This window comes from Theropithecus gelada, chromosome 7b (assembly GCF_003255815.1).
Source record: "Theropithecus gelada isolate Dixy chromosome 7b, Tgel_1.0, whole genome shotgun sequence".
Lineage (NCBI taxonomy): Eukaryota > Metazoa > Chordata > Mammalia > Primates > Cercopithecidae > Theropithecus > Theropithecus gelada.
In genome coordinates, this window is record NC_037675.1 from 33,839,123 (window position 1) to 33,863,595 (window position 24,473).

At 40.1% G+C, this 24,473-nt stretch overlaps 1 protein-coding gene across 1 annotated transcript in view; it reads left to right on the forward strand.

Annotated features, from left to right (window-relative positions):
• The window catches only part of AKAP6 (A-kinase anchoring protein 6), a 516,267-nt gene extending 492,171 nt beyond the window's left edge, over window positions 1-24,096 (forward strand). Inside the window, exons 14-15 of the mRNA XM_025392877.1 lie at window positions 14,473-17,886; window positions 22,896-24,096. Of these exons, the coding sequence (XP_025248662.1) occupies window positions 14,473-17,844 (3,372 nt within the window). The 3' untranslated portion in view covers window positions 17,845-17,886; window positions 22,896-24,096. The remainder of the gene's footprint in view (window positions 1-14,472; window positions 17,887-22,895) is intronic.
• Window positions 24,097-24,473: the final 377 nt, after the last annotated feature.

The following is a 24,473-nucleotide window of genomic DNA, read 5'->3' on the forward strand; positions in this document are numbered from 1 at the left end:
ATGCCAAGAATCTTGTGTTCTTGAAACTGAGTTTGAAAGTTGGAACCTGAAATCTATCTCACAGGAAAATTCGTATGTTAGAAAACTTCACTTGTTTACATGACGATTCACCTCTTTTCTACCAATACGCATTGTAGGTTTGAAAAAATGTAAGTTTTTATTAATGTAAGATCATTATCATAAAGGAGGGAGAAGGGTATACTTTTCCCTAAGGCAAAGGCGAGGCAAAAATTACATCCAGAGGTACAAAACTCACATGATATGTCAATTCCTGAGCAATGTCAGGAAAAAAAGTGGGGCCAGATGTTATCATTGGGGGGAAAGAATGTAGGCAACTTTGCATGTGGTTCTGTCATTGCCCTTCAAACAGATTTACCATATGGTAGAATGAAGAAAATGCCACCATTTCATTGCAGTTGGGATTTTTACAAATTCACTGATTTTATTTTTCCCTTGAACTTTCTTTTATTTGTTTCAGTTCTATGTAATACTAAAGAGGTAAGAAAGAGAAATTCTTTTTATTTGAAAAACTCTTCCTAAATTTTTTAAAAATTCGTCTTTAAACAGTCCTAAATTTAGGTACTTTCTTGAAACTCTGTGGGGAAATTCCAGGGAAACACAGAATATAGAGACTGAGAAGAAAAAACACAAACCAGTTTTCCTATTCAGGCTCTTCTGAGTGTAATAAAAATTACAGTGTGTTGACATATAAAGCAACAGTCAAGGTAATTTATTTGCCAGTGAAAAGTAGATTATTTTTCAAGTTACTTCTAGTGAAACATTCAGAGTTGGGTGGGAAAGTAACTTTTTTCTACAGTAGATGCTTAACAACTATGAATAATGATTTGCACAAGAATTAACTTGTTTAAGAAAAACATAGCTTGATGCAAGAGATTCATCTGTTGCCACCTACCTATAATACTATCAAAACTGAAGTTGCTGCACCTGAGAATTCTTTAGAAATTATGACAGTATCTAATTCTTTGATTTATTGGCACAAATATATTGCTTCTCTATAAAAAGTTTCTCTGCACACACTTAAAAGTTTCTCTACACACACTCTGACAGCAAATTTGTGGGGTTTTTTTACACCAAGCCACTGTCTGCTCTCCAGACATGAGCTGGGTGTCCTACTATTTAATCCAACTTTGACACTATCTATCTGGAGTTAAGCATCAGATCCCATACGTGAAAGTGTTCAGTCCCACAAGACTGCCTTCACTTCAGATGCCAATCGTGCAAATTCCTATCCTTCTGGCCCACAGGCTGTAAATCCCCACTCATGTCCGTGTGAAGAGACCACCAAACAGGCTTTGTGTGAGCAACAAGGCTGTTTATTTCACCTGGGTGAAGGTGTGCTGAGTCCAAAAAGAGAGTCAGCTAAGGGAGATGGGGTGGGGCTGTTTTATAGGATTTGGGTAGGTAAAGGAAAATTACAGTCAAAGGGGGTGTTCTCTGGCAGACAGGGGCTGGGTGGGCGGGGGGATCACAAGGTGCTCAGCAGGGGAGCTTTTGAGCCAGGATGAGCCAGGAGAAGGAGTTTCACAAGGTAATGTCATCAGTTAAGGCAGGAACCAGCCATCTGGATGTGTAAGTGCAGGTCACAGGGGATATGATGGCTTAGCTTGGGCTCAGAGGCCTGACATTCCTATCTTCTTATATTAATGAGAAAAATAAAATGAAATAGTGGTAAAGTGTTGGGGTGTTGAAAATTTTTTGGGGGTAGTATGGAGAGATAATGGGCGATGTTTCTCAGGACTGCTTTGAGCGGGATTAGGGGCGGCATGGGAACCTGGAGTGGGAGAGATTAAGCTGAAGGAAGATTTTGTGGTAAGGGGTGGTATTGTGGGGTTGTTAGAAGAAGCATCTGTCATATAAAATTATTGGTGATGGCCTCGATACGGTTTTGTATGAATTGAAAAACTAAACGGAATAAGAGAAGGAGAAAAACAGGTATTAAAGGACTAAGAATTGGGAGGGTCTAGGACATCCAATTAGAGAGTGCCTAAGGAGATTCAGCATAGCCCTGCCAGCAAAGATTATTTATTTACTTTAAGAGTTAAGAGTGGCAGTTTGGGGATAGCACCAGGAGATATCAGCTGTGATGACTTGGAAAAACAGTGTAATCCGGCAGTGTAAACAAGAGCAGGGCATTTATGAGTAGTTGAGAACGGTGAATAGGAGTATGACTAGACAGAAGATAGTAGGGATGACACGTTTTTGGGGCACCGTCCAAGTTGGGCTGGTGTCTGGAATGAGACTAGGGCTTAATAAAAAGGAGTGTCCATATAGGAGCTCAAATGGGCTGTACCCTGTAGCATTCTGAGGACAGGCCCAAATTCTGAGAAGGCAAAGTGGTAAAAGTATTGTCCAGTCCTTTTTAAGTTGGTGGCTGAGCTTGGTGATGTGTGTTTTTAGAAGACCATTAGTTCACTGAATACCAAGAGCCTGAGAAACTGCTTGGGTGATTTGACTAATAAAGGCCGGTCCGTTATTGGACTATATAGAGGTGGGAAGGGCAAACCGAGGAATTATGTCTGACAGAAGGGAAGAAATGACCACCATGGCCTTCTCAGACCCTGCGGGAAAGGCCTCTACCCATCCAGTGAAAGTGTCTACCTAGACCAAGAGGTATTTTAGTTTCCTGACTCAGGGCCTGTGAGTAAAGTCAATTTGTCAGTCCTGGGCAGGGGCAAATACCCAAGCTTGATGTGTAGGGAAGGGTGGGGGGCCTGAACAGTCCCTGCGGAGTAGTAGAATAGCAGATGGAACACTGAAAAGTGATTTCCTTGAGGATAGATTTCCATGATGGAAAGGAAATGAGAGGTTCTAAGAGGTGGGCTAGTGGCTTGTAACCTACATGGAAGAGGTTATGAAATGACAACAGAATAGAATGGGCCTGTGAGGTTGAAAGGAGATATTTTCCTTGGTCCAAGAACCATTTGCCTTGTGTGGGAAGAGATTGATAGATGCAAGTTTCAGTGGAGGAGTACGTGGGAGTGGCCAGATGAGAAAGAGAAAAACTGCTGTGAGGGATAGAAGTTGGAACACTAGCTGCTTTTTAGCTACCTTATCAGCATAAGCATTGTCCTGAGTGATGGGATCTGATGCCTTTTGATGGCCCTTGCAGTGAAAGACTGCAGCTTCCTTTGGAAGTAGAGCTGCTTTGAGAAGCATTTTTATTAAAGCGGCATTAATGATGGAGGATCCTTGTGTAGTGAGGATCCTCTTTCAGCCCATATAACAGCATGGTGGTGCAGGATATGGAAGGCATATTTAGAGTCAGTATAAATATTGACATGTAGTCTCTTTGCAAGAGTGAGGGCCCAAGTTAAGGCAATGAGTTCAGCTTGCTGAGAGGTAGTGGAGGGGGCAGAGCAGTAGCCTCAATGATAGATGTGGAAGATAACTATAGCATAGCCTGCCTTTGCTGGTGAGTGGCGATTAGGCCTGGTGGAACTGCCATCAATAAACCAAGTGTGATCAGGGTGAGGAACAGAAAAGAAGGAAATATGGGGAAATGGAGTGAATGTCAGGTGGATCAGAGAGATACAGTCATGGGGGTCAGGTGTGGTATCAGGAATAATGTGGGAAGCCGGATTGAAGTCTGGGCCAGGAACAATGGTAATTGTGGGAGACTCAACAAAAAGTGAGTATAGCTGAAGGAGCCAGGGAGCAGAAAGTATATGCATCAGGTGGGAGGAAGAAAATAGATTTTGGAAGTTATGAGAACTGTAGAGAGTGAGTTGAGCATAGTTTGTGATTTTGAGGGTCTCTAAAAGTATTAGGGCAGTGGCAGCCGCCGCATGCAGACATGAGGGCTATGCTAAAACAGTAAGGTCAAGTTGTTTGGCTAAAAAGGCTACAGGGCGCGGTCCTGGCTCTTGTGTAAGAACTCTGGCTTGACTGAAGTAACGGGGGCTGTCTGTGAAGCCTTGCGGCAGTACAGCCCAGGTAATTTGTTGAGCCTGATGGGTGTCAGGGTCAGTCCAAGTGAAAGCGAAGAGAGCCTGGGATGAAGGGTGCAAAGGAATAGTAAAGAAAGCATGTTTGAGATCCAGAACAGAATAAAGGGTTGTGGAGGGAGGTATTGAGGATAGGAGAGTATATGGGTTTGGCACCATGGGGTGGATAGGCAAAAACAATTTGGTTGATAAGGCACACATCCTTAACTAACCTGTAAGACTTGTCGGTTTTTGGACAGGTAAAATGAGGGAATTGTAAGAAGAGTTTATAGGCTTTAAAAGGCCATGCTGTAACAGGTGAGTGATAACAGACTTTAATCCTTTTAAAGCGTGCTGTGGAATGGGATATTGGTGTTGAGCAGGGTAAGGGTGATTAGGTTTTAATGAGATGGTAAGGGGTACATGATCGGCAGCATCAGTCTTCAGCTGCTAAGCTGAGAAGATCTGGGAAGGAGTCAGTCAGAGAGCCTTGGGCTAGAGCTTTAGGGGCTCTAGGAGTGGCTGCTGGGTGAGCTGGGCAGTCTGATTTCCAGTGAGTCCCTGCACAGATGGGACACGGCTTGGGAGGAATCCCGGGCTGTGGGCAGTCCTTGGCCCAGTGGCCAGATTTCCGGCACTTGAAGCGAGTTACTGGGGGAGGAGGTCCTGGAGGAACCCCTGGCAGCTGCAGTTCAGGTATTTGGAAGTTCTTGTGCGCTGGAGATGTAGCTGGGGTTTGTCTCACAGTGGAGGCAAGGAATTGCAACTCAGAAACACATTGCTACTTGGCTGCCTTTCCTCTTATTATTATACACATTAAAGGCGAGTTTAATTAAGTCCTGTTTTGGGGTTTGAGGGCCGGAATTTAATTTTTGGAGTTTTATTTAATGTCAGGAGTGGATTGGGTAATAAAATGTATGTTGAGAATAAGACGGCCCTCTGGCCCTTCTGGGTCTAGGGCGGTAAAGCATCTAAGGGTTGTTGCCAGACGGGCCGTGGACTGGTCTGGATTTTTATATTTGATGAAAAAGAGTCTAAACGCTAACTGATTTGGGAGAGGTCGGATAAAGGAAAAAGGAGCGTTAACCTTGACTATGCCTTTAGCTCCAGCCACATTTTATTTAAGAGGGAATTGCTGGGCAGGTCGGGGAGGGCTAGTCGCCGAATGAAACTGTAAGCCAAACCAGACCCGGTGTGAGGAGGGAAGGTGACAAAAGGATTATAGGGTTGGGGAGCGGAGGCTGAGGACAAATTGGGACCTAGCTTGGCCTGGCCAGGAGCAGCCTGGAGAGGAGGGGATAGGTCAGAGGGGTCCGTAGAAAAGAAGGATTCAGAAGACTCAGAGATGCTTGGGATTGGAACTGAAGGGACAGGCGGGAGGGAAAGAAGGAAGATTTGGGATGAGTTGCATTAGGAACAGAGACTAGGGAGAGACCAATGTGTAAAAGTGCCTGGGCGTCAGGGACCTCAGACCATTTGCCCATTTTATGACAAGAATTATCTAGGTCTTGTAGGATGGAGAAATCGAAAGTGCCGTTTTCTGGCCATTTAGTGTCATTATCAAGTTTGTATTGGGGCCAAGCAACATTGCAGAAGAAAATGAGGCTTTTAGGTTTTAGGTCATGCAAGAGTGTAAAGGTTTTAAGTTCTTGAGAACACAGGCTAAGGGAGAAGAAGGAGGAATGGAGGGTGGAAAGTTGCCCATAGTGAAGGAGGCAAGTTTAAAGAGAAGGGTAGAGACACGGAGAGAAGGGGTGGGGGGTGCTTGTCCCCCAGGAAAGTGGAGAAGGGGTAGAGACATGGAGAAAAGGGATGGGGGGGTGCTTGCCCCCCAGAAAAGCGGTGCTTGCCACTAAGGGTGAAGGACCAAGGCAGGCGTCCCCGTGTGGTCAGACACCTCTGAAACGTGGGTGAATAATCAGGCAGGCGTCCCCGCGTGATTAAACACCAAGGAAAGACTGTCTTCCTGAGTCCGTGACCGGTGCCGGAGTTTTGGGTTCACGGAAAAAACCCGTCTCCTTTGTCTCTACCAGAAAAGGAAAGGAATGGAAATTCGGAGGCCTGACACCCACAACCCTTCCTTAGGTTATTCTAACCATAACTTGCTAGAATTGCTCTAAGAGCTCAAGGAAACACTTTACTTACATTTACCAGTTTATTTAAAGATACAACTCAGGAAAAGCCAGATGTAAAAGAAATGCACAGGGTAAGGGGGTGGGCAAGGCTTCCACGTTTCTCCAGGTACACTATCCACCTAGCATCTCCAGGTATTCTGCAACCTAGAAGCTCATCAAATCTCTTTGTTCAAGGGTAGTTACAATTTTCATCTCTAGCCCTACCCCTCCCTTTTCCAGAGGTCCTTAGGTGGAGCAGAAAGTTCCAGCCCTCTAATCACTTGGTCTTTCTGGTGACCACCCCCAACCTGAGGCTATCTCAGGACCCTGCCCTAAATTTTCTCATTAGCATAAACTCAGTATGATCAAAAGGGGCCATTATGAATAACAAAAGGTATTCTATCACTTAGGAAATTCCAAGGGCTTTAGGGGCTCTGTGCCAGAGAACTGGGACAAAGACCAAATATATTTCTTATTATACCATAGTTTCTTAATCAAAATAGCACTTAGATGGGCAGCCCCTCCAGGGAAACTGAAGTTACAGTAAGAAAAGGAAGAAAAGAAACCCTTATTTTTTTTGTATTGCTCTTCCTTCTTGGAAGTCCTTCCTACAACTTCACAATCACCCTGTTTATAGAACATTCAAGGTCTTTGCAACTTATTCTTCACATATAAAATCAAATTCAAAAGTGATAGGTTTTTTGTTTTTTGTTTTTTGTTTTTTTGCCTGGGGTGGTTGTTATGAGAATTGAGATGGGCTACTGTGCTTTGAGGTAGAGGTATTAGAACAATTGAAGAGTTTCCTGTGCATTCTATGACCTCTGTGGTTTCTCGGCTTCTGTTCTCCTTCCAAGACTGGTGCTAGGACAAACAAGGTGTTGAACAGTACCTGATAGGGCCACACTCCTAATTTCAATTCAAATTTTACCAGAGAACCTGGACTTTTCCAGGCTACTCTCTAGCACATCCTGTACTTGTTTCCTCATGCACTGGCCTCTAGCACCTGCCCTCTCTAAGGTTACAAATGATTTTTTTTGTTTATTCAGTGGCTTTCCCTTGATTCACATAAAGTTAATCTTTTTAAAGTGAGCAGTTCTGTGGTGTTTAGTACATTCACCATGTTGTGCAACCACCACTTCTACTTCCAAACATTATCTCCAAAAGGAAACCCCAGGCCTGTAAAGCAGTTGCATCCCATTCCTCCCTCTGCACCCCTAGGCCCTGGCAACTACCAGTCTCATTCATCTCTGCAGATTTACCTATTCTGGATTTTTTATATAAATGGAATCATACAATATATGACTTTATTATGTCTGGCTTCTTTCATGAAACATGTTTTTGAGGCTATTAGCTTTTATAACAGAGTTTGCACCAGTTTGAAAGTCAGGGATTTTCCAGGTGATTTTGCCACAGCACAGTTTACCCTCATAACCTTTCTCCAGATCCCCAGATCCCTTCAACAGTTCATGAGACAACAGGCAAGTCTTTTTACTTTTTTCCTCCAGATCACTCAGTAAATTTTTCCTTTCTTACTTTTTTATTTTTTAGAGATAGGATCTCACTGTGTCATCCAGGCTGGAATGCAGTGGTGCAATCATAGCTCACTGCAGCTTTGAGTTCCTGGGCTCAAGAAGTCCTCCCGCCTCAGCCTTATGAGTAGCTGGGACTACAGGCATGTGCCACCATGCCTAGGCAATCAGTAATCGTTTTTTAAGAACCTGCTTTATGCCAGGCACTATTTTAAGTACTGGGGCTCTGGTGGAGACAGGACAGTCAGAGCCCCTGTCCTCATGAAGTTTATTTATAGGAAAAAAACCCCTGCTTTCCATCACTGGACTCCCTTTTGTCCCTGATCCCTTTTGAGAACAAAGGCAATTTTTACTGTTATAAAACTTACTTTAAAACAACATCTAATGGATTTTTCATTTTCAACTATTTCAGAATTATCTGTGTAGTCAAGACTAGGAAATGTGTCCATGTCAGTACTCATTTTAGTGAGATTTGTGAGATGACTTTGGATTTTACTTGTCTGTTTTGAGTTTCTGATCAGCTTTGTTATTGAAAAAGAGCATTCACTAGAACAGTTTTTGATCATTAGTGTGAGATAGACTTTCAAAGCATTTTCTGAGCTGAGACAAGTTACTTTAACATTATTGTCAATCTGATAGATAGTGAGCAGGATTTGATTGCTCTAATGTGTCAGTTGTGATAGAATTTCATAGACAATGGACTTGCCTTTTTTTAAAAAAAGGTTATTTTCAGGAAATAGAAAGTCCTTGAGCTATGCCTTGCTGAGGACTGGGCAAGTGTCTTTTCTCATTTGGTTATCTTTATGGGATAAGTCCAGCTAGGATATGAAAAAACAAATGTATCACCTCATTTATAGTGCAGTAGAGGTGAGTAAGGGGCCTAATCAGTGTTTCTTTTCTTTTTTTTTTTTTTTTTTGAGACAGAGTCTCGCTCTGTTGCCCGGGCTGGAGTGCAGTGGTGCAATCTTGGCTCACTGCAAGCTCCGCCTCCCAAGTTCACACCATTCTCCTGCCTCAGCCTCCCGAGTAGCTGGGACTACAGGCGCCCACCACCACACCTGGCTAATTTTTTGTATTTTAGTAGAGATGGGGTTTCACGGTGTTAACCAGGATGGTCTCGATCTCCTAACCTCGTGATCCGCCCGCCTTGGCCTCCCAAAGTATCAATGTTTCTTTCATTGACTCTTTGGTCATACCAAAGAGATTAGTAAACCAACCTCCAGTCTTAAACACTGTTACAGTTATTTAGGATTCAGCCTTACTATCCTCTCCTCACTTCAGCAGAGGGAATATATGCTGATAGCTGCCAGTCATTGCACCCCTACTATGTACCAGGCTCTCCCCATAGGACTTTACATACATTTTAGTAATTTAAAGCTCCCAACAATCTATAAGGTAGATACAATGTACTGTAATTGTCCCAGATAAACAAATGATGGAACTGAGGCATATAGAAGTTAAATAACTTGTCCAGGATCACACAGCTAACATATGGGAGGGCTGATCCAGGATTCAAAGCCAAACCTGTGTGAGTACCTCCTCCAGTTGCAAAATGGCTGATAAACGTGGAGCATTATTCTTTTTATCCTAATTTCTATTTTCTTCTATATTTTTTCTTGCTAACTCTGAGTCCATTCTCTGCTCAATAAGAGGCAGAGTATTACAAACTCAGAGTTCCCTTAAAAGTTATCTTTCCATTTTCAGAGATGGAAGCAGCTGTTTGTCATTGTTCTTATATGGTTTGTTTGTTTGTTTGGAGACAGGGTATTGCTCTATTGCCCAGGCCGGTGTGCAGTGGCATGATCATGGCTCACTGCAGCATTGAACTCCTGGCCTCAAGTAATCCTCTGCCTCAGCCTCCAGAGCAGCTAGGACAACAGGCACATGCCACCATGACTGACTAATTTTAAAAAATTTTTACATTGAGACAGTGTCTCACTATGTTTCCCAGACTGGTCTCAAACTCCTGGGCTCAAGCGATCCTCCTGCCTCAGCCTCTCAAAGTGCTGGAATTACAAGCAGGAGCCACTGTACCTGCCCTGCTTTTGTTTTTGTTTTTATAAAATTTCTATCTAAGTCTAATTTAGGAAGATAATTATGTAACTAATGCTCAGACACTTTGGTTTTAGGTTCAGGGTTGGGGGGTACCAAAAAAAGCAGAGTAAATATATGAACATTGGCATTTCCCCTAGTTTAAATTGATTTATCTATCTGGAGCTATATGTTATCTTCTTCCACCTCTCCATCACCCCCTCAAACCTGTGTGTTCTGCTTTTTCACCCTGGGGTAAATATATACATCTTTATTCAATTACAGTTACTGCTGTTTATGTTGTTGTCACTTTTATGTGTTCGTTATTGTTGTGTCCTACTTTTCTCCAGATAAATCTCTCCTTCCTGGTTTTTGCATGTGGTGCTGCCCAATAAATTCCTGGATCTAGAATAAACAGGGAGACACATATTACAAGACCTCCTTAATGGTTCTGCGCATTCTGAGTACCAGAAGTTTAACTGTAACATTCAGTTCATCCTAGTCTTTTTGAGATTTTTTAGAAAGAAATCTTTCAAAAGACGCAACTTTTTAAAGGAAATTAAAGGTATCCAGAGGCAGCTATATCAGTTCTTTATTAGGTTATTGTTTTGTAGACTGTCAAGTTCTTTTATCTTTACTCTTTAGCTAAATACCACCATTTAAGCTAAAATTTTAAGAAAATCCTGGAAATGCAATCTTGGGAGTCCTAACTCAATTAAAGCCATATACATGCAGAAGGTGTTAATTGAGATGTGTATTACCTGCCACAGTTGGAATCTTGGTTCTTTCTTCTCTTTTGTCGTCATCATCATCATTTCTGCAGCTACTTTTATTACTTTCTCTGTATATGTTGTGCTAATGTAAATAAAATGCTTCTAAGTACAAAAATAATGAAATAAACTAGCATTATTTAATTCCATTTGTTTCTTGAGCAGATCTGTATAGGTAGGTGTGTGTGTGAGTGTGTGTGTGTGTGTGTGTGTGTGTGTAATTATTTATATAATGCCTTGGTTTGGGCCAAAATTCTGTACCCATGCAGCAAGTTTATTAATAGAAGACCCTTGCATGAATTAATTCAGAATTATTTCTGGAATTGCAGGCTTTCTTTTGGAACCTCATTTACTGCTTCCTATCCATTTGGTCTCATTCGAATACTCTTAGATTTTGTCTAAATTCATTTAGATTTATCACTATAGCAAAGACAGAAACATTGTGCCTTTGAAAAAAAAGTACCAAATAGTTCCTCTGGGAAAACAACAACAACAAAAACAAATGTTTGATTAGCTTGAGCATTATTGGTTATGTTGGGCTATCATCAAAGAGAGCATTCAACCAAATAATTTTCCCATCAGTTACATCTTTGTATATGCAAATCTTTTTTTCCAAAAGAGAACTTTTTTAGTTATATAAATATTCTAATGTCTTTCTTGGAAACTTTTCCCATTTTCTTGCCCCAGGGGTATATTTTATGGTTGAAGTTAAATCCTGAGGAAATGGAGATTTTATTGAAAATATTGACAGAATTTAATCCACAACAGGCAGGGAGTGAGTGAGGGCAGAGTGAGTAGCACTTCTTTAATATGAAAAAAATTTAAAGTCTAAAGTGAATGATTTTCTAATGAATCCTGTCAGATATTTCCTGGAATTGACATACAAAAAATTTTCAGAAATCACAATAAATATAAGAGGTTTATAAGAGGAGAGAGTTGAGAAAAGAACAATATTACATCCAAAAGTTTAATCTTTTCCTATGGAAACTTTCGACTCCAACTACAGCTATTTGTCAGTGTTCCTTCCCCACCACACACACACAGATACCAAAATCCTCAGATGCCCACGTCCCTGATATAAAATGGTTTATTATTTGCGTATAATCTATGGTCATCCTGTTTACTTTAAATCATCTCTAGATTACTTATAGTAGTTCATACAGTGCCTGTATATCACTTGACACAGGGAAAATTTAAGTTTTTCTTTCTGTAACTGAAATTTTTTTTTACAAATATATTTGATCTGCAGTTGGTTGAATTTGTGAATTTGGAACCCATGGATATGGAGGGCCAACTATACTTTATTGAGCAAAGGAATTTTTTCCTTTAGGTGCTGCTGTAAGCTTTATAGTTTCTTAGGCTTGAATTCGTAAAGCCATAAAGGCAGCATTTGGTCAGAAAACGACTGTGTCATGGAAGATGAGTCTGAGTTGCAGGCGTCACTTGGGCTTAGCTCCCAGCCCATCCAGATGGCACAATTCCCACTTCTCCATGTGAGCCCCTAGGTTTGGGATCCTTGTGGAAAATCTGTGCTGCTAAATGTTAAAGTCAACCACAGAGTTACAAAAAGAGCTCCTTTGAAAGACTGATTCAATTATTTATTATCACTCTCAGAGTACAGTGGCAGGCAAGATAGTATTTGAAATTAATATACTATTTGATCAGACTGATTGATTGTTCCTACAGCTGAAGATTTTAACATTCATTAGCCATACTAACTGGTCATTAGTACTTCCTTTATCAGCAAGCAAAGAATAAACAGAAACTCTAATAAAAATTCATCACAGTGAATGTACTCCACACCTAAGCCACTATGATGATTGCTGGGTACTAGATTAACTGCTGTAACATTGGCAGTGGGAAAGATTTCTCTTAGAAAATTTAAAAATATCCCTTAATTAATGTTTACCTTGTAATTGGACTCTTAAACTTAAGTAGGCTATACAGATAATCTCTTACATACCCAGTATAGTAAAGTGCGAATGGGTATTTTATACTTAATGTGTTTGTGTGGTACCCTTTAACTATTAGTTTCAGGAAGGATTGAGGGCTTCTTAGGAAAGTTTTGCTAATGTGCTGCAGGTGAAGCTTTTCCCCCACTACTGAGGAATAAAAGCATCATGGGCTGTTTTTCAACCAGTTAAAATAATTCTGACGTTAATACAAATATGCTAGCCTGTTATGCTGTGTGATACCTGTCTCTTTCTACCATGTCGTGAATCCCTTGTGGTTTTAATAGCAAATTGGAAGGTGTGATGTGAAGAAGAGAATGAAGCAGACAGAGGAAACCCTTTATGAATTGACTCAAGACCACACTAGAGCGATTCTGCATGTATTAAGAATTATAGCTACTGGCTGGATGTGGTGGCTCACACCTGTAATCTCAGCACTTTGGAAGGCCGAGGTGGGAGGATCACTTGAATCCAGGAGTTCAAGACCAGCCTGGGCAACATAGTCACACCCTGTCTCTACAAAAAATAAAAATTAGCCAGGTGTGGTGGCACACACCTGTAGTCTCAGCTACTTGGGAGGCTAAGGTGGAAGGATTGTTTGAGCCTGGGAGGTTGAGACTGCAGTGAGCCATGATTACACTACTGCACTCTAGCCTGAGCTACAGAGCAAGACTGTCAAAAAAAAAAAAAAGTATATATATATATATATCTCCACCTAATACTGCCTGCCTCCTCAGCACTTTGCAATTAGTAGCTTATTTAATACTCAGAATGATCTCAAAAAATTGATAATGCTATCCCCATTTTACGGGCAATGAGACTGTTGCTCAGAAAGGTTAAGCAACTTGCCCAAGGTCATGCATATGGTAAGCAGCAAAGTCAGCCCTTCAACCAGTCTGCAAGTTCTAGTGCCATACTCATCTGCTTGGCTACCCTACATAAGCATAAGCTGAACTTAGAAGTTCTGTTTGTGTTTCTGTCTGTAGGTGAGCCCATCAAGGCCTGCATTGTGTGTATATTTATATATATATAAAACATCTTATCTTTCTTGGCTCTAGCATGAATTCAAACAGCTGGAGAGCAAGTAAGGACAGTGAAGGAATTTGAACAGAGTCCAGGAGTCCAGTCAGCTACTCTGTCCCAGAATATGTCAAGCTCTATCTAAACAGATGCAGAGCCAAGAAGTCCAAGGAAACATCAAGGGTCCCAACTGGGCAGGCAGAGGGCAGCATAAGGGAATCTGGGCTACTTCATCCTGGAGTGGTCAGGAAAGTCTTCACATAATTATTCTGGGGCTGGTGTGGGCTGGAGTGAGAGGTTCCTGTCTATAAGAAATGGGGGCAGGACTAACAGTAGTGAGCCAAGTTAACAAGGACCAAAGTGAAATCTCTGTCACAGAGAGAGACTGGAAAAGAAAGGGACTGAGAGAACTTTGACTAAGAAATTGCCCTGGAGCATTCAGGGTCTAGGAAGATACAGGTAAGGGAAACAGTCAAGTGTTGCTAATCTTATGTCTGATTGGGAGCAGCACCACGATCTGAAAAGACAGATCCCTGAACAGAAACACAGAGGAAGGGGTACACAGTCATGTGCCTCTGGCCCATAAAATGCTGTACATGGTAGCTACAACTCTAAGTCCCCAGGCAAAAGCTGCTTAAAATGGAGAACCCATGAATAGAGGCAAGAAGGAGTTTGCCATGTGTGGCTGCAGATAGTATTCTACTATGGACTCCAGAACTAAAATAGGATCAGTGTGAATGTACCTTAGGAGATGTCATAGGCTGTACTCTTTTTACCTTCATTCACCTGATAGTTTTCACTGTATCCAAGATTTAAAATGTAGATAAATCAATAGGAAATGGCTAATTCCATAAATTACAATTTGACAATAATAATCATACGTTTTAGTCTATGTTGTTGCTTTCAACAAATTACTATTGATCAAAAAGCCTATTTCAGTAAATTTTGGGTGTTATTTCAGAGAGGAATAGAGCTGATAATTAGGTTATCTTTCAAGTCCATGCTTGGGGCAGTTTTCTTTCCTGAGTCTTCCAAGAGATTTTCAATGGATAAAATTTTCATGCTTGTGTTCCCTAATTCTTTTCATTTCTTTTTTTCTTTCTCTCACACAGGAGACTTTGAATGTGATTGATCCTGGCTTGATGGACCTAAACGGGATGAGTGAGGATGCCCTGGAATGGGATGAAATGGACATAAGTAACAAGTTAATTAGTCTGAATGAGGAATCAAATGACCTTGATCAAGAACCCCAACCTGTCATCCCTTCCTTGAAGCTTGGAGAGACAAGTAATGAGGACCCTGGTTATGACGAGGAGGCTGATAACCATGGGGGATCTCAGTATGCCTCAAATATTACTGCCCCCTCCAGTCCACATATTTACCAGGTGTACAGCCTCCACAATGTTGAACTCTATGAAGACAACCACATGCCATTTCTGAAAAACAATCCAAAGGTCACTGGCATGACACAGCCTAATGTTTTAACTAAGAGTCTCAGTAAAGACTCTTCATTTTCATCTACCAAATCTTTGCCAGATCTTCTAGGCAGTTCCAATTTGGTAAAGCCCTGCGCATGTCATGGAGGAGACATGAGCCAGAATTCAGGCAGTGAGAGTGGAATTGTCAGTGAAGGAGACACAGAAACCACTACCAACTCTGAAATGTGCTTGCTCAATGCAGTGGATGGGTCCCCAAGTAACCTTGAAACTGAACATCTGGACCCACAAATGGGAGATGCAGTTAATGTGTTAAAGCAAAAATTTAAAGATGAGGGGGAATGCATTAAGCTTCCAAATAGCTCTCAGTCGTCCATTTCACCAGTGGGTTGTGTAAATGGAAAAGTTGGAGATTTAAACAGTGTTACCAAACATACCCCTGATTGTTTGGGAGAAGAATTACAAGGAAAACATGATGTGTTTACATTTTATGATTACTCATACCTCCAAGGCTCAAAACTCAAATTACCAATGATAATGAAACAGTCACAAAGCGAAAAAGCACATGTGGAGGATCCCCTGCTTCGTGGTTTTTATTTTGATAAAAAATCATGCAAATCTAAACATCAGACTACAGAGTTACAACCAGATGTACCTCCCCATGAAAGGATTTTGGCAAGTGCATCTCATGAAATGGATCGCATTTCATATAAAAGTGGCAATATAGAAAAGACATTCACTGGCATGCAGAATGCCAAACAGCTCTCCCTTTTATCTCGTAGTTCATCTATTGAGTCCCTTTCCCCAGGGGGTGATTTATTTGGATTGGGCATCTTTAAAAATGGCAGTGACAGCCTCCAGCGAAGTACTTCTTTAGAAAGTTGGTTGACATCCTATAAAAGCAATGAAGATCTTTTTAGCTGTCACAGCTCTGGGGATATAAGCGTGAGCAGTGGCTCAGTTGGTGAACTAAGTAAAAGAACATTAGATCTCCTGAATCGTTTGGAGAATATCCAGAGCCCCTCAGAGCAAAAGATAAAGCGAAGTGTTTCTGATATCACTCTTCAAAGCACTTCCCAAAAGATGTCTTTTACTGGCCAGATGTCATTGGACATAGCATCTTCTATCAATGAAGACTCAGCAGCATCTCTAACAGAACTTAGCAGCAGTGACGAGCTCTCTCTTTGCTCAGAGGATATTGTGTTACACAAGAACAAGATCCCGGAATCGAATGCATCATTCAGGAAGCGTCTGACTCGTTCAGTGGCTGATGAAAGCGATGTCAATGTCAGCATGATTGTTAATGTCTCTTGCACCTCTGCTTGCACTGATGATGAAGATGACAGTGACCTGCTCTCCAGCTCTACCCTTACCTTGACTGAAGAAGAGCTGTGCATCAAAGATGAGGATGACGACTCCAGTATTGCAACAGATGATGAAATTTATGAAGACTGCAACTTGATGTCAGGGCTAGACTATATAAAGAATGAATTACAGACATGGATTAGGCCAAAATTGTCTTTGACAAGAGAGAAGAAAAGGTGCAATGTCAGTGATGAGATGAAGGGCAGTAAAGATGTGAGTAGCAGTGAGATGACCAATCCCTCTGATACTCTGAATATTGAGGCCCTTCTAAATGGCTCTGTAAAGCATGTCTCTGAAAATAATGGAAACGGTAAGAATTCATCTCATACCCATGAGTTAGGGACAAAGGGTGAAAATAAGAAAACTATTTTCAAAGTTAATAAAGATCCATATGTGGCTGACATGGAAAATGGCAATATTGAAGGTATTCCAGAAAGGCAAAAGGGCAAACTGAATGGGACTTCAAAGGTGTCAGAAAATCTTGGTTCAAATGGGAAGGAGATTTCAGAGAGTGAGCATTGTAAGTGTAAAGCACTTATGGATAGTTTAGATGATTCAAATACTGCTGGCAAGAAATTTGTTTCCCAAGATGTTAGACATCTTCCAAAGAAATGTCCAAGTCACCACCATTTAGAAAATCAAAGCACTGCTTCTACCCCCACTGAGAAGTCATTCTCAGAACTGGCTTTAGAAACCAGGGTTAACAACAGACAAGACTCTGATCCGCCGAAATCATCTGATGATGCACCGAGTATGGCTGGAAAATCTGCTGGTTGTTGCCTAGCACTTGAAGAAAACGGAACAGAGGAAAATGCTTCTATCAGCGACATTTCCTGTTGCAACTGTGAGCCAGATGTTTTCCATCAAAAAGATGCCGAAGATTGTTCAGTACACAACTTTGTTAAGGAAATCATTGACATGGCTTCAACAGCCCTAAAAAGTAAATCTCAACCTGAAAACGAAGTGGCTGCTCCTACTTCATTAACTCAAATCAAGGAGAAAGTGTTGGAGCATTCTCACCGGCCCATCCAGCTGAGAAAAGGAGACTTTTATTCATACTTATCTCTCTCATCTCATGACAGTGATTGTGGGGAGGTCACCAATTACATAGAAGAGAAAAGCAGCACTCCATTGCCGCTAGACACTACCGACTCGGGCTTAGATGACAAGGAAGACATTGAATGCTTCTTTGAGGCCTGTGTTGAGGGTGACTCTGATGGAGAGGAGCCTTGTTTCTCTAGTGCTCCCCCAAATGAATCTGCAGTTCCCAGCGAAGCTGCAGTGCCACTACAAGTAACAGCATGTTCTTCCGAGTTCGGTGATAGTTCTCTTTTAGCTGATGATGCAGATACAGTGGCTCTTTCAAGTCCTTCCTCTCAGGAAAGAGCTGAGGCTGGAAAGGAAGTGAATGGTTTGCCCCAAACTTCCAATGGCTGTGCAGAAAACTTAGAGTTTACTCCTTCAAAGCTTGACAGTGAAAAGGAAAGTTCAGAAAAACCAGGTGAATCTGGAATGCCAGAAGAACATAACGCTGCTTCAGCCAAATCTAAAGTTCAAGACCTCTCCTTGAAGGCGAATCAGCCAACAGACAAGGCTGCATTGCATCCTAGCCCCAAAACTTTAACCTGTGAAGAAAATCTTCTAAACCTTCATGAAGAACGACATAGAAATATGCATAGGTAGAATGTACCCCCTCCCCAAGCATGAAAATCATCTCACTGAAAGGTACGTATAGTCCTCGTGCCATATATGTATTTAAAATATTGAGTTCAGGTCAGCAAAACCATGGTAAGAGAAAAGGCTAGTCAGAATGACCAATTATGGCAGGCAGTTATCTAAATAAGACATTTAGATAGAAGAAATGCTCCCAACAATGAAAGTAACTGTGAAGCAAAAGAAAAAACAAGCAAACAAACAAACAAAAAAACCAGGGAAAATTGACATTCTTAGTGACATTATCTTTATTACATCATTCTGGCAAGAATACAAAATTTAAGGAAGTAGTTGAACAATTTAAGGCCTCAAATTCTTCCATTGAGGGAGAATGAAAAGGTTATCCAAATCGCAATTATACTCCATGATCAAAATGCACGCACAGTAACAATACCCTCCACTTCAGCTTCTTGCACAGAGAGCTGTCCGTTCTCTTCAGTGCTTGGAGATGAACAATGATTAGGCTAAAGGCTGCATCTCCTGATTTGGCCCTTCTTTTTATGCTTCTGTCTAATGTAACTATCATCACATTTGCTTCCCCAGTGGAAGACTGTGCTGTCACAACTCCTAATCATGGCCACGTCTAAGGATTCAAACAGGAGGGGAAAGTTGGTGTTAAAGAAGAGGCTCTTATTTATCCACACACAGATTGAGAACAGGCGCAGAAAGCAAATGCAGAAAGAATACGTGACAAGTTAATGGCGTTTTCATAAAAACAGAATTTTTGAATTTTGCCTGAAGGTGACAGGCTGATTTTCATCAAATTTTTTAAGAAAGTCATTCCACTCTTCATATTTAATAAGACAGCTATTGATCGATAATTCCAGGATGATGATGTGTCTCTAAAAGTGACACAAAGATTCTGTTATTTCCCATTTCTAAGCCCCAGTGATGAATATGCTTTCTCAATCAAGTTTAAAGAAGAAAATTTGAGCTTTCAAATGTGAGAGTCATATTTCACCCAAGTATGAGGTACCTAATGCCACCTCCACCCCCCACTCCAGAAGCTTAATGCCGTCACCTAAACTCGTGCTATAGGAAATGAATTACAGAAGCAATCTGCCCTAATTTGTTAACTTATTCAAATAACAGTTATTATACTTAACTATGCTAAAGATTATCTTTTTTGTGGCAGATTGTTTATTTTTTGATGAGCCTAATTACTGATTTTCTAAAAGTAATTTACATTTATTACAAATACATCTTTTAAAATGTGACAGATAAATGTTGTTCCCATAATGTATTATGAAAAAAGTTACTATTTAAAAACACATTATTTAATTTGAAAGATGAATGGCAAACATCATTATTTTTTTCCTGCAACACCTGTGCCCTAAGCTTATTAAAATGTGTGATTCTGTGTAGAGCTGCTAGAAATGGGGACTAAGGGGGGCATCTATACCATATATACCCTAAAAATAAACTCAGTATGCAAAATTGAAGGACGGCCTCCCACTTACTAATATAACTCAACTAATTTTCTGTGTTTCAGACTCTATTTACAATTGGCTGCAAGTGAGAACAAAAGTAGGAGAGAGAGAATGTATTTTCTGTGAAACATGTCCACCCTATAATCACATTCTCCATCAGTATGCAGTAAAACTGACCATTAAGGGAGAGTAACTGCAATTCCATAAGCTGCTTCAAAACAAGTTCTATTAGAACCGATTGTACTGCTGGCTCTGCCAACCTCCACAGAAGGGCTGGTAGAGCCTGGCTGATTTTGTTTTCTGAAAGGGGATAAAGGCTTGAAAGCAACACCACTCTGAGCATGACATCATGTGACTGTGACCCTCAAGTCACCAGTCATGCTGAGATCTGGAGCTCCAGAAGCTCTGGCACTAGAGAAGCCTTTGCGATGCACTCTCCCTTTTTTGATCCTCTGGGAATTTCTTCTCTCTCTTACATAGAATTGAAATGAAATGTAAATGATGAGCAGCTCCATCTTTAGACTTGGAGGAAGTGAATGTGCTGATGGATCTCTGTAACCCTCACATTTTACAAGCAGGGACAGTGTAAAACTAGCAGCCAGCCCGCCTGCCAGTCAGCAATATTTTTTGTTAAGCCCCGTTGATGCCTGGCCTTATCTCGGGCAAAGGGAGAAACAGCCAGATTTTACTTCTGCAGAACTCACATCGCCCCCAAGTGACTTGTTATAGGCCTAGAGCTATTTAAATAGCCATATTTACTGGTCCTATTCAGGATTTTTTTTTTTCAGTATCATGTGGACAAAACATCTGGATGCCTGAATTTTTTACCAGACGTTAGCATTGGATAACTGAGTATAAATAGTCACGTAATTGTTAAAATACTATCAACCAGGACAAGTTATTTAATCTCAAAATGTTGATATGCCTTCAGTATTTAATGTCAAGAATACATAGTAAAATTGTTTGATAAATATGAGGTTTCATGTCTACAAGAGTCTAATTGTTGTCATTGTTCTTTCTACAAGTTCAGAAAAAGAAAAAGAAAAAGCTATGCTTTTTAAAGTCATTTGAAAACCATCCGTTGTCATGCTCTTTTTATCAGGACAGTAAAATTCACCAAATTCCATTTGCTGTTTTTTTTTTCCAGAACTAAGTTTTCAGATGATGAAATGATTATAATGCCATCCAGAAGAGATATAACTTAGAATAGCAGATAGAGTTTGCATCAGTAACAAAAAATGTTTTTCAGATTTTCAAAGGTTTTTTATTTACTGTGTTCCAATTAAAAACCCACTGAAACTGCTTGAGAAGTTTTAACATGATCTAACAGTATGCATTTGCACTGATTTCCAGGCATACTGCTGTGCTTTTCACTATTTTCATTTATGTGTCATGTTTCTATAAAAATAGAGAGGTCAGTTACAGCAGATCACATCAAAGGAAAGGTAACTGGAAAGATCCAGATCTTTCTGCCTAATTTGGAGGAAGCACATAATGTATGTCTGTAGTGCCTCCTAGGACCTGCCTAAGAGATGTACTTTGCACTAATCTTTTTGCTGTATTCTGACAGTTATTTCTTCATAATCCTCATCATAAGCCTCTGATCTTTGATGAATGGTTTAACCCTAAACTTCAGGCTGGATAAATCCCATGGTATAAAAATGTAACTCATCATATGCGGCCAATGTGTGCTTTTCCTTTTCCTTTTGGTCTGCTCTCGTGATTTGGAGTTTTGTTTTACTATGTGTATGTGTAAGAGTATGGTGTTTTGGGGGTGGGGTGAGGAGGTGTATTTACTTACAGTGCAGATATTTCCTTTAGAACTTTTTAGCTTTATTGCCTTTCCTACTTTATTGGTCTGTAAATGTGATAGTTGGTGGCCAGTAGATTTTACATTTTAGGCAATTACTTGTATTTGTACATGCTCAAGTACACACATAAAGAGTTTTAAATGCTGCTGCTCAGATTTTACAAACTGAGAAAGCTGTAAGAACACTTGTTTCTCATGTACACAGCACAATTCTCATTCTGTTCATTGGATTGACATTAAGTGCTTAATATTTTCCAAAGCTGGTCAACCAGGTTTAAGAAACTACCTTTGGTAATTGTGTGTGAATTTTTCACTAGATAATACAGGTATAATCTTATCAAACTTACCTTTAAAATCACTTTAATAAACCAAGGTTTTGCTGGATGTGAAGTGTCTTTAAATTATCTGGCACTTCTGAATAGCCCTGCTATGCTAAATAACAAAGATGTTATTGTGGATTACCTGTCACCTATCTCACACACACACACACACACACACACACACACACACACACACCTCCCCCAGATCTGTGCCTCAGCCAATTTGGCCTGCCCATTTCCAAGTGGGCCAAGTTGAAAGAATTGATTATCCAGAGAGAATTTAAATGCCAGCATTTAGTAAGACCAGATTTGCCTCACCTAAGGATTCCCTACACTGTGGCCAGATTTCAAATGAGTCATGTCCTCAGCATTTGAACAATGCACCAGGCTTTCTTATGTTACTGCATTATTTTACTATACCAAATTTCATCCCATCTGTTTCTGTCTACCCCTGTTCTTTATCTAATTTTTCATCTTTCCCCAACTCCCCGTGGCTCCAGTCAAACGACTTTTTGTTAAGGTTTTTCTGGCTCTTAACACAAGTTGAAAGACTGTAGAAAAACAGAGCAAGACAAAGAGGATATTTCGTTCTTGAGGAACAGTCAAACAACCTGATATGAGACATCAGAACTCAGTTTAAGCCCATACAAGCAAAAGCCTGCTTTCTTTGAGAGCTGGTCAGGGGACTTGCAATAATTGCATCCTGCATTGCCTAAACTTGATATTTAGGTGTTCCTCACATTTGACCAGTTGCTTTTAGCCATTTAGAAATAAGCAGAATGGATCGAGTTTGGAACAAATTTATATCATAGCCATGAGATGTACAAATATAATTGAATCCATCTCGTTTCCACAATGCTGTGTGTACCTTAAATGAAATGCATTACTATTTGAGCTAGAAGCCCCAGTTATATCTTTTTTTAGGCTGAAACACTTCGGATAATCACAATGTTATGAATCTTTCACCACTATGAAATAGTGGAATTGTTCGATATCATACATAAAATCACTGCAGGAAGGGTTAAGCCTGAGAGCCTATCAGTTCCCAGTCTGTGGAATCATTGTACATTGTAAATACTTTGCTGCACCACTTGGCATCAGCGGCCTCACATTTTCATATTGGTTTGAAGCTATTTTGATGTTCCAAACTGAGTTCACAGGCAAAAGAGTGGATGAGATCCAGAGAAAAGGTCAAACTTGATGATTTTTCTTGTTTTCTTTGAAACCACATCTTTTAAAAAAAAATCAATGTATTTTTCACATCTACACTGAGACTTTTTTTTGTCAGTAATGTGAAGCTTGGGCTATTAAAATTATTTATATTTTATGTATCTTTTTATTTCAGAACATTAGCAAGTAGTCCCACAATTGCAGCCTTCAATGGTTCCTCAAAGGGCTTGGTTTTGCTAATGAAAAATACATTTCTGAAACCTTTTCTTGTCACTTTTTTGTTTCTTGTAGATACGCCTGGCTGCAACTCAGGGGTGGCCTGATCCTCCCGCCCTGGGCTGGTCTCTGGTTCCATCACGTTTGTCACTGCCGTTTATTACATTGACTTCTCCCAAGATGAATCTTCCTTCCAAATGTGTTTTCTCCACACGAGCCTTGTGATCTGAATGTGTGCGCTGGTTCTCTTTAGGTGATCGTCTTTGAAGTTCAGCAAAGCTGCTTGTTCTCCCATGGATTCCTGTCCCAAGCTACCTCTACCACCCCTCTCTCTCCAGCTAGACTTTTCTGTTTGCCTCCTCCCCTCCCTTCCGCTCTTTAAAGTTCTGCAGTTCACCAACTGGTGGTCCATTAAATTCTCCTGTCTAGAATGACCCCCCACCAGTACTTGACCAATTTCATGTTTCAATCTGGATTTTTAAAAATGGTATGATGACTGTGTTTATTGAAAGAGTTTTACCTAAAAAGCTAACATTTGAATTGATTGCAGCATAGAGAAGAAACACTGGTCCTTCTTTCAAAATTAAGCAACTATTAAAAGCGCCATTTTATTTATTTCATTTAAAAAATAATCTATGCAGCATTTCAAGAAACAACCATATGATGTTGTATATTATAAACTGGTGACATTCTACTATTGAATTATGTACAACATTTTCATTTTTTATGCTTCTTGAGGTGGTAATGAGAAAAAAGTTTTTTAAAAAAGTGTGCCTTGCTGTATTTCTTATACCATTTATTAAAAAGCTGCTTTCACGGTAAAATTATGTTGGTTTGAAAGGAGGAAATAGCAAGGTTAAGATGTGTGAATAATTTCTGTATATATGTATAACCAAGTGCAAACATTGATGTATAATGACAGTATAAAATGCTTTCATGTTTGTGATGTCTAGTGATGTGGAAAATATAAGCCTTAAGTCCATTAGATTGCATGGTAATTAAAATTGGCATAATAAACACAGATTATTGGGGGAAAAGGAAAATTAGTGATCTCTTCTACTATGTTCTTTACCAAATTGTTGCATCTGGTTCTGAAAAAGCATAGCATGTAGCAGCTTCCAAACATATTCATATTGCTTAAGAGGCTTAACATTACTAAACTAGAGACTAGACATAAAGCCTTCAGTTTTCAAAATCTTTCTGGTCACTATAAGGATCTTGGAACAGCAAATGATTAAATGTCAGTTCCCCTAAACCAATAAAAATTTATACTAGATTTTTTATTTCTACTTATCATTAATGATTTGGTGTTGGATTTCAGGATACCTTGTATGTCTTAATTTATTTTAAATATTTATTTTGAGTGAGTTTGATAGAAAACTGGTAGAAAAGTATAGAAAATTTGACTATTATTTATAGATTTCAGGTATATTTATATGTGTAAAAGAAATTGACAAATATATATTCCATCTGGCCTTTACTGACTCCTGTTAAATGCAGTTTTAAATTTATATCATAACACCTACTTAAGTGCCTGACACAGTAGGTATTCAATAAAAATTTACTGAATTAAAGGATTAAATTAGGTGACATGGTGACATCTGTCCCTTTATTTTGACACTAAAACATGGACACAACTAGAAAAGGATACAA